At 38.4% G+C, this 10901-nt stretch overlaps 1 protein-coding gene across 3 annotated transcripts in view; it reads right to left on the bottom strand.

Annotated features, from left to right (window-relative positions):
- Positions 1-297: 297 nt before the first annotated feature.
- CLCN4 (chloride voltage-gated channel 4) overlaps positions 298-10901 on the bottom strand; it is a 44519-nt gene continuing 33915 nt past the window's right edge. For all 3 annotated transcript variants that reach the window (XM_054082711.1, XM_009555948.2, XM_054082863.1), the window contains 2 exons: positions 5692-5908; positions 298-4238 (listed from right to left, as the gene is read on the bottom strand). In XM_054082711.1, the coding sequence (XP_053938686.1) occupies positions 4148-4238; positions 5692-5908 (308 nt within the window). In that variant the 3' untranslated portion in view covers positions 298-4147. The remainder of the gene's footprint in view (positions 4239-5691; positions 5909-10901) is intronic.

The raw sequence follows: 10901 nt of genomic DNA, 5'->3' as shown, positions 1-10901 counted from the left end.
TAGATTTTTTTAGTAAAAGATTTATGATGCTGAAGTAAAAAACATTTCTTTCTGAAAATAAGACAGCCAGCAATCAAAGATGATTCTTTGAAGTCCACTGCACAAACTTTACCAACTCCTTACTACTTAATATTAGCTAACCAACAACTGAATTAGATATTCTATATCATTCATGAGAATTCAGTTATTCCTATAGGTGGGAAAAGGGAACATCAAAATTATATAGAGACATTAAGTGAATACTTCTCCAATAAATAAAAAGTTCAAGAAATGTTTTCAGTACTGTATATCAGTTTTATTTAAAAAATAGAGTCCAAACATTGGGGTTTTTTTAAGATGCAACATATATACTGTTTCCTACAATTAAAAAAAAATAATCCAAAGCAAAACTATATTCATAATTATAGTGTCATTCCAACACGGAATCAGTGATACTCCAGTGATACTCATGTAATTCTTAAACATTCTTTTCCCATTTCATCAAAGCATAAGAATTAATAATTATTAACATTCTGACAGCCAAAGGGCCTGTCTAATGTAATCCGTTTTCTGTATTTCACTAATAAACTTTGTGGTAGACATTGCTTCAAATATACGTCAGAAGCTGAATGTTGAACACAGTTCATGCAAAACAAAGGTACAGTACTTAACTAGCATGATCCAAAGATTTTTGTTCGCTTGTTTAGTTTGGCATCTTTGAAGTCCAACTGCTTGAACATGATTGAACTGAGGTTGCATAAAGTGAGCACTATATACTGAAGCACTTATGTAACTCTCAGTTTGATCAGGCTACGTGACTACTTTGAACTCTAAAAATTCAAATAAATTCTTCAGGCTGAGATCTATGCCTCTTGGAGTCTATTCAGTAACTTCTGCAACATATTTAGGAATACAGATGGAGAACAGTGACTGATAATGGGCTTGTTACAGGGAAATACATTAAATTATTGCATTAGAACTGCATTTTTTGAGAAAAGCACGTTATTAATTTATATTAAGATTGTTCCCCATCCAGCCATTCAAGCTAAATCATCAGTGAAGACTGTATCATGGAGGAAATTAAACAGAAAACTTACAGCCAATTACCCATCTCTGGAAGTGTTTAAAGTGCTACGTTTTCTAATTAGCCAAGTCCGTCCAGTTTCAAAACCTCTTAGATGTTTAAACCATTCTGTCTAAAGAGGAATGTGTTTGATAGAAAAAGTTGGACCCTCACTTACCTGCCATCTGCTTAAGGAGTAGTCACAGGTCAAAATGCACACAAAGCAAGTGCATAAATCTCAATTCCTTCTGTTGCTGTTTTTTACAAACTATCACGCTGGTTTTATGGATTTCGTTTAAGCTGATAAGTTAGTTTGTATTCATGGCCAGTTTAACCTCAGTTAGGTGACATCATGTCTTTTTTTCAGGAAATGACAAATTTTCCGGTGTTCATACACCATCCTGGTTCCTGTTAGAAAACATTGCCCTCAGTACTATCAAAGCTCTTCAGAGTTAGCTCTACCACGGACTTCATGCTAATGCAGCATAGACTGAAATTTCATGGGCTAAAAGAGAAGGCTTTAGATTTCTACTTTTCACTGACACACATGATGCCTTGAGTTTGATTTCAAATAGCAGATAAATTCACTTCTCAGCCTATTTCTCTTGTTTTAGGAGTGGAAGAGGTATTTCAGTGCTCAAGAGGGGGGATTACGCTCACTTGTTTCCTCTGTTAATATAAAGAAAGATGGAGAAAGTGTTCATCAAACATGTATGTATTAACACTGAGCTATAAAAGTGAAAAGCAGAACACAGACCTTCAGTTTGGTTCTTAGATTCAGAACAAGGTTGCCTTCAAAAGTCAGCCTATTCATCTCAGTCCGAATCCTTAAGGTTCTGGTTATGGGTATGAACTGACATTGGTACTAAACCGCATTTGGATTTAGTTGTGGGAATGTACTGATTTTACAATGGCATCTCTGTTCAAATGAGGCAATCGAACCTGTATGAGCCTGGTTGTTGACTTGGTAGGTTTTTTTATGACTTTGGCTCATGACAGCTTCACAAAAAACCATAAGAAACAACAATATAATGTTATATTTCCTGTTTTCAGAAGGAAAAGTTTGCTCTGTTCTGTAGTTTACGTAGTTTTAACAATACCCCTTTAATAATACATTGTACTGCAGATGTTCAGTTAGCAAAAAGTATACACAGAAATATTTATGGGCTTTGGCCAGAGCTGCATATCTTTATGTCAGTCTGTTGCAAACACTGATGTTAAATGAAGTACTTTGCAGATTAAAATTATCCATTTGCTTCCGTTTCTTTTACTTAAACAATTTGGGCCATACTTTGTGTGCGTGCAGTGGCAGTGAATACAATGCCAGAAGGTAGCAGGGTCACTGGAGATAAGAGGAGGAAATTGTGACACATAACTTTGGGCATCTAATTGAAGGTGCACCTGGCTTGTTTTCTCAGTTGAGGGACACAATACTGGTGCACATTGCCTACAAGTTGAATCAACTGTTAGGCTTTTGTCTGGAGTAAGCAACAAGCTCTTCTGGTATGAAAGGACTCCTCTCATCTCTGTCCATGAAGGACATCTGGACACAATGGACTTGAGCTACTGGTTTCTGTATGAATTTGAACAAAATTCCCAGAGGTCTTGGATGCCTAAATGAAGGGTCTCAGAGGGTCTGAAGGGGATTGAGGACATCTGAATTGAGATGCAACCTTTCTCCAGTCTTTAGGCTTATAGGTATAAAGCAAAGTGGGTTATATGTTACTGAGAGTAAAATTTGGTCTTCTGTTACTGATAGCAGTATTGACTAAAGTGCTAGTATATTAACACAGACCATCTCGATATTGTGCATCTTATGTAGGACTAGAAAAATGCTTCTAGAAATAGGAAAACTTAGCAGTTTTACCTGTCTGACTTGGAGGACCCCACCAGGGGCTGTTGAAATGTGTTCTTGCTACAAACAGATAAATAAATAAAACTTTGTTATTGTTGTTTGCATTCTCAGACCCTTTGATCTTGTCCAGCCACAGTGGTGTGGGGGTGGGGGTTCCATAGTCCTATGACTGGTAGGTGCATGAAGAGTAGATCTGCTACAAAATATGTCTGTTACTGTTAATTTAACTTCAGCAATTTCTTGGCAAGTGCAGGCCAAAGCCAAGAAATAGCAATGATGAACTAAATAAAGAATCAGCTGTCAATGCACAGCTTCATTAGTTTGTGAAAAATGATGATGTACACAAGCGGAGACAGGTGAGGGATTCAGTTTCTTGTTACTAACATTGATGAGAGCTGGATACCAGTGTCCCTTTAGTGCCTTTGAAAATTCCACCACAGGCTTCTGTATTTTTTCCTGTTGTCACAGCAAACCACAAATACTAAATATTACAGTACCAGGATGCAAAATTGCATAGTGAAATAATAAATCCCTACAAATAAGTCACATTTCAACATTAATAAGTGGAAGCTGATTGACAGTAATGCTAAGCTGCATAAAAATCAAAGGGCTAAAGCAGGGAGCAGGGGACATTAAGTTTTGAAGTCAGTTGAAGTGTATTCTTGCTCCTTTAACTCCAGTCCTGATTCACTTAAATATTACAAAAATAAACGAATATGAAAATTTTTTTCATTTTAAAATACAATGATTTTTTTTTTCCGTCATGAAAATGGTATAATTCAGTTGCAAATAAATAGTGATGATTACAGTAACAAAATTAACTGACATCACTCAAACACAATCTCTAGTTTGGAACACAAATCTTTACATCTGTTAACAGCTTATACATAAACAGTATCTTCTAGTCTTCACACCTGCTTTGAGAGTTACTGTGAACATTGATGCATCCCACTGACACTCCTGACTCTTTTGTCTCTAAGCACATCACTTACACCCATGAACGATCCAATTGAGCTGTTGGGAATCTCATTAAGGAAACACAGCTTGATGTCTGCAGCTGCTCAGAGCTGCTAAACTACCTTCCTCATCAAATAAGTGCCATCCTGCATACACTCCTCTGTCAGAGGCATATTGGGCCATTCCTCATACACATCACATTTTCCCTTTAAATAAAATTAAACACCAAACATAGCCTTTGTGTTAATCTAGAAGGGATTCCTTTGGGGTTACTTCCTTCTTCCTTTACCAGTCTAGTTAAACATGATAGATTCAGGGTCCTGGTTTGCCATTTGAGCCATATGTCTTAATACATCCTTTTTAGTTATAATACCCAGCAGCCTCCTACAAGAGAAAAAGAAAGGGAAGGTCAAAAATCATCTCATATATCATCCACTTTTCCCCCTGTTTAGCTGCAGGCACATTTTGTGAGAGCCTCCATACAGCACTGTCCATTTTGTCCATTCCCCAGAGATTACCTTGTATAAAAAGTATCCTCACTTTGTGTATTTTTACTACCCTGGCATGATCATTAAATGAAATAACTTTGTGTTGTTATCTCTTTTTGTTGGGTACATGGCTGAATGAAGAGCTAAAGCCACTGACACTTTATACAACAAAGTAATGAGTTTCCTTAGGCTCAAGCTGCAAAGGATCAGCAGCACAAATCTAAGACGCCAGTGCCCTGAGCTAGAGTATGGGGTTTAGTAGTACATGAAAAAAGATAAAGCACAGAATTTCCAAAACTCTCACTGTCCAACACATAATTCCTTCAAATTTAAGTGATAATTTCTCATTTATGTGAACCTAAAAGAATTATATCTGTCAAGAAAGATGAGCCTTTTGGGATGTCTGGCACCACGAGTAAAAATTTCCTAACCCTCAGTATTCAAGGGCTTTTATTTCTAGTCCTTGAGGGCCACAAGGCACTGAATTTCAAAACTATGGTTTTGTTACAGTTTTTCTACCTTTCATGTCTTGTAAGTGCTGGAACTGAAAATCAACATTTCCAAATCCAAGCACTTAAAATCAGGACCTAAATCTGTGTCCTGATCATGGTCTTTATTTTCTTAATGCTGAGGACACTGCACTGATAGTAACACCTGCAATATAATTAACACCTGCAATTTAAATAACTAAAAGTTTTTTTGTACGAGACTATATTTTTGTCTCCCACATTTGAAAATGATGGCTTTGGTTTTCCTATCCTGTTATAAAGTTTCTTTTTACCACTGGATCCTGGGATGAGCAATAGTCCCAAAATAGCTCAGATCCCGTTTGAGTTATGAGATGTTATTTCTAACGCACATAGTTTTCCTTTAAAGAAAGCTGAGCAGGTTAATTTTCTTCCACTGACATTTTTATCAGTCTTCACAAGCATTTCATCTAGCTGGATGTGTAGTAACAGGCACATCCTTTGCAGGCAATACTGCATGCCAAATCTACCTCCATTGAAAACCGAATGATAGTGGGTGTCAGAACGGTTTATTTTGTAGTTATCTTTACCTAATCTAAATGACAATTTGAGAGAACAGACTGAAACGCGACATCCAGCAAGGGCCACTTTTGTTCTGAGTCTAACTTCTTTTGCTGCCCTGGAGAGGCAGTGGGCGAGTTTCCCTTATTCTTCCATACACAAAACAGACAAAAATCAAAATGTTCACTTGACTGTCTCAGAGATGCTGAGTAATTAGCTACCATCTATACTTTGCTTTAAACAGGAAGAACAGTGGTTTTGTTAACGCTGAAGAAAATCTCCTTAGATTCTCCGAGCCTGCTTAACTCAACATCTACTCACCCACTGCGAGTGACAAGACACTGCCGGAGTCCAAGTTTCCGGAAAATATCTACCACAGTCTCCATTGGTGTGTGATCAGTGACGGTAAAGGGGCTCAGGTTGAGAATACGCCGCAGCTTCAGCGGATGGGGACTGTTGGGTGGCAGTTCTGGGGGGTCTTCAGTGAAATACACTATGGAGTTGCTCACCACTCCATCCTGACGCTGTCGCGCATTCTCTGTACAAGAGAAAGATCAGGGTAGACAATGAGTTAGGCTTGATAACAAAACAAAAGAAAATGAAAAAAAAATTCCTTCTTTGGAAAGAAAACGTAGTAGTAGCTAAAAACTACTTCAACATATTGAGGTCCTGGAAGCTGAGATTACAGATCTCAAACTTGAATTTCCTCAAGACATTGTTCCCTAGATGCAAATGTGATATTTTTACAAACACGTAATTTTTCTTTGTTGGGATAATGCTTTTCTGAATAAATACATGGCTCATTGTATTCACAAACACCACTAATACAGTTCTTGTTGATTTCAAATCATGATATGTCCTATTCTCCATTGTAAGAATCACAACAGAAACTACTACTGTACACCCAAAGGAGAGAATTCAACAGCCTGTGTACAGTCCCAGTTGTCTTGGAGCAGTATGTTTGTTCCAAGACTTCTCGGTAGAGTGGGGAAATCTGGGCATGGTGAACGGTTTTATGAACACAAAGCTAGGAAAAGACAAATTCACATCCCAGGGACCCAGGGGCAGCACACCTCTCTGGCACACAGCGTGAATTTTGCAGGGTTTGCCCTTCTTTCCTTAAATAGGGTTTGAATATCTAGATTTTAGAAGGGCAGGAAAAAAATCCTAATTATGGGAAAATAATGAAGGGAAAGCCAACATATATTAGCAAAAGAGTTTGACAGATTTTTCTCAACAGAACTTATTTAACCGCTTTCAAAATTTCAAAAGCTATCATTCATACTGTGATTGAACTATGAATTGAACTTTACATTACCTCTGGACAGTACACGATCAGTGCGAGCTGCATTTTTTTTTTCCAGTTAACAATCATTGTCTTGTAATATTTCTGGAATTGGAGCTGTGCTGGCTAATATCAGCTTAGTATATGATTTTTTCAACCTTCTCACTCCACATATTACAAGCCCTATTGCAGTTTAGAGGACTGATGCTAACCTTGTCTCATCTTGTTTTCATACATACATCTAATTTCAAGTGTGAATATAGCTGCACAGCTCTTTGATATATGATCTGCAGAAAGAGGTAACATTAATCAAACTGAAGGTAACTCCCTCCCTTTGATAAAACCCTTTTACAGCTAGGCATTACCTTCAGGAAGCCACACCCGAAGCAATAGGCCCGAGAACTTCTTTTACCACATTGCTAGCCCCAAGGCATTAATGACCCTGGACAACAGCCGTTACCGAAAGTCATGACCACACTCTTCAAAGTCAAACATCTCTCTTGAGAAATTTGAATGATTGAGCCAATTCAGTGGCATCAGAAAAATGGTGGATTTTTTATGCAGTCTTAATGTATAGGGGAGTTGTTAAGGTAAAACAGAAGAACAGATCGTTTTTGCAGTCAGTGAGTAAGAAAAACAGATGTAGCTTAACAGAAAGAGCAAAGCAAATGGATGATGATGTCTAGTTTTATGGAGTAATCTATGCAGAAGACTCTTGTTGTAGTCAGACAGAATTAGTTCTTTCAAGTGTGAAACAGCCTCCCATATTCAAGAGTTCACAGTTCACAGCCTATATTAACTATGTTGCTCTCTCAACTCCACACTGGGAAAAATATATTACACAGGCCATCTGGATTGTGTTCAAGACTCTGCCTTTTCTATGAAGGCTCTTAAGCTGGCCAAATCTAAGAAAAGCTTTACAAGGTCAAATACACTCCCTTCCATAAGGTTGTAAAGTAGGTACCATCTAAAATGTAGACACAAATTCCAAGAGGATGAGTTTGCCCACTTGACCTGCCTACCCATTCCATAAGGATCAGTAGAAGGATACAGTCCTGAAGGTGCTTCTGAGTAATTGGAAGAGGAATTGCTATTCACTTTACAGAGACTGGATGCATTTCTAGAGCATGTTTACTGCTCCACTTTGTGAGAAATAAATGATGTACAGGTAGATCATGAGCTGTGTGTAAATAAGTATTTGATGCAGGCCTCAACAGCTATTGTCTTCATCCAAGAGTTCAGGAAGTGGAGTACTTCCCCAGAGAATTACCAGGGTCACAACACTGCTGATGCACAATTTATTGGGCCAGAGAAAGAAACTGAAGATTCTTGGTTGAAAGCATGTCTCTGCGTACTGAAAGCATAGTCATATAAAGGCACCAAAGCTAGTTTAAACTGAGAAGGCATTCTGCAGGGCACAATGCAGTGAAAGAAGACATAGTGTGGTGTGGGTCTGACTCTGTTTTACAGAAGACCTCATTCTCTGGCTGCAGTGCTGCGCAGATGGGTCTTATAATGTTCTCAGACATAACTCCAGTGTCTCTGGAAGCTGTCGGGCTGGCCAAGAGATAAGAACCTAAACAGCAGAATAAAAGATGTTTCACCACATGTAAGGTTTGTTTCTTGGCAAGTAATTTTGTGATTTAAGGAGACTTAGCGTACAGCCCCATGAGCAAAACTATGAAGAAAGCTGAGGTGAAGGTTTGTAACACATTAACTACTCTGGTAATCATGAACAATGACTTCTTCTGCAATAAATGCAAAGCAACTTTGGCCTTCAATGAAAAAGGATCAGCAATCAAAAAGTTGCTGTCATGGTGCAAAAGCAGTGTTTTGCCCTGCCCTGTACTGAAAACATATACTATGTCTTGGAAAAGCGAAAACAAACCCAAGTTTTAAGTCATGAAGACAAAACCAGAATGGAGGTATCAACCACTTATCATAGAGTCATCATAGAATGACCTCAGGAGCTGTCATACTCAACCCAAGAGATAAAGGGTCACCAAAGGTCCCTGACAGCTGAGGATTTTAGGAAAACTTATCTATGCAGAGAAATTTTTCATTTTAAATCTCAGTTCAGCCTCAGATCCTATGAAAGATGCTTTTAATTAGAGCTAGTCAGGAAAGAGTACCTCTTCCTCTGGAAAATGTTGACGTCAAAGAAACAGTTTTTGAAGAGGAAAGCATTTTGATCTAAACTGCTTGCTGAGCTTATTTTTACCTGATTTCTTTGTTGTCGTTGCCTAGCCAGACATTTTTACACATCTCCTAGCAAGTCCATTCAACTACGTTGCCATTTATGACCTGAATCAAAAGACTCAGTTCCTCAAACTTTTCTGACTTGCTTCAGACAGCGTCTGATGTTTCTACTTTTAAAGATCTGTATCTTCACTTCATGCAATTTTCCCACTCACATACCTCCCTGCAAAGGAGACACAAAAGGCTATAAAGTTAGTGTGGCAGCAAGTGTTTACAGCCATGACATGGTACAGTGTAAAACCAGACACAGAGTAGGCCAAATACATCTAAGTTTTTTTTTCATTCTCACAGGGGAATGAAGATGACATTTGAAAATCTTTAGCAAAAGCAGGATAAAATACAAACTATTTTATAAATTGTATCAGCTCTTAGCATTTACCCATTTGGTGAAACTTCAGACACATATTTACTTTCCTATCTCGGCCATACGAGCTGTCTTTTCTTACTACCAAAGGAAGATTAGCCCTCTGAGAAAATCAGGGTTTTTCCAAAGAGGTATTGCAGCTAGCAGCCTTGGACTTAATCTTAGTGTCTTTAAAATCCTCTTATACTGAGACTGGTGTACAAGATTATAACTTCATGGAGATTTTCTTTTTACTTGCTTGTTTTTGGAGGAGGGAGGAAGGATCAGCCTGTGACAGTGGATTTTAATGAAAAAGTTAGATTCCCACACTCCTTGGAAGTTAAATTACAATTGTACAATTAGGGGAGTATAGAATTGGCAGTAAGGCCTGTTCTGTTTTTCTGTGTTTTGAGAAATTAGTGGCATAACTAAATGCAAAATTAATTCAGTTCATAAAGTATTGTATCTAACTGAAATTACACTTACATCACAGAGGAGAAAAAATAAGAATAATTTTTTACTGAAAAGAGTTCTGCACTATATTTTACAGGCAAAAAACTAGATTCTGTCATTTCTTTTCTTCTTCTGCATGTAGTATTGATGCAGCATTGGTGACTTTCTGCTGTAGAATGAGATGAAGGGAATGTCCTTAAATAAATGAATACAAATTTTAGGTCTAATCACTTAGAGTCTTTATACATCCAGAAGGCCAAAAATAAATACATATTAAAAAACATGTGCTTTAAAGGGCACTATTTCCAATCTTATTTTAACTTTACAAGAAGTTAGCACTAAAATGGTGCTCTAAAATAGCCCTGGTTTTCCATTTATGGATTTTCTCTTCTGAAGAATATGGCAGTTTCTATCTGACACAACAGCTTTTTAAAGGTGCCTAAAATGCAGGGATAAAAACAGTCTACACAGAGAGGAATTATTCCACGACAAGGAGATTTGGACATGACAGACATTCCACTCCCCTACAAAGTATAAGGCAACCATGCCCAGCCAGCAGCCTTCCTGCCCAGCTGACACTCAGCACCACAGGACTGTCAAAACTGGGCACAGAGTGTGGGGCTGGTTTGCCAGACTCACAGACCTCCACAGGTCTCTGTGCCTTGGGTATGGAGAAGGTGGGAACACTTGCTTTCATCCAATATATCCATCTTTCCAATCCCCACCTAGCCATCAGGTCAACCAGGGAAGGACCTGATGGATCAAAACCAGTAATGACCGGCATATGGCTCTCCGGCAACCAGCCAGCTATCTACCGGATGCTTGACAAAACTCAGCCGTCTTTACCAAACATCCTCCACTGAAAAGACTTCCACCTGTAGCACAAAAGGCTTGCAGGTGAGAAAAAGTGTAATAGTGCAACAGAAAGAAGCACAGGGACTTTCACTTCATCACAGGATGACAAAGATTCACAACTGTCCCAGATGCTACCAGTCCCCCACGGATACTACAGGAATCTCAGAACTGCAGTGGCTTTTCATCTTGTTCTGAAGAAACTTCTGGGCATTTGAGTTGTGTTTATCTCTGTTATCTCCAGCAGAATTGTATTGTGTGTGGTGACAAAACAAGCCCACGAAAGTCAAGTTCACAGAAGTCTACCAGATAGTATGCTACAGTAGAAAAGCTTCCAGC

Source organism: Cuculus canorus, chromosome 1 (assembly GCF_017976375.1).
Source record: "Cuculus canorus isolate bCucCan1 chromosome 1, bCucCan1.pri, whole genome shotgun sequence".
Taxonomy (NCBI): Eukaryota; Metazoa; Chordata; class Aves; order Cuculiformes; family Cuculidae; genus Cuculus; species Cuculus canorus.
Note: the sequence above shows the minus strand (reverse complement) of the source record. Positions and strands in the feature narration are given on the sequence as shown.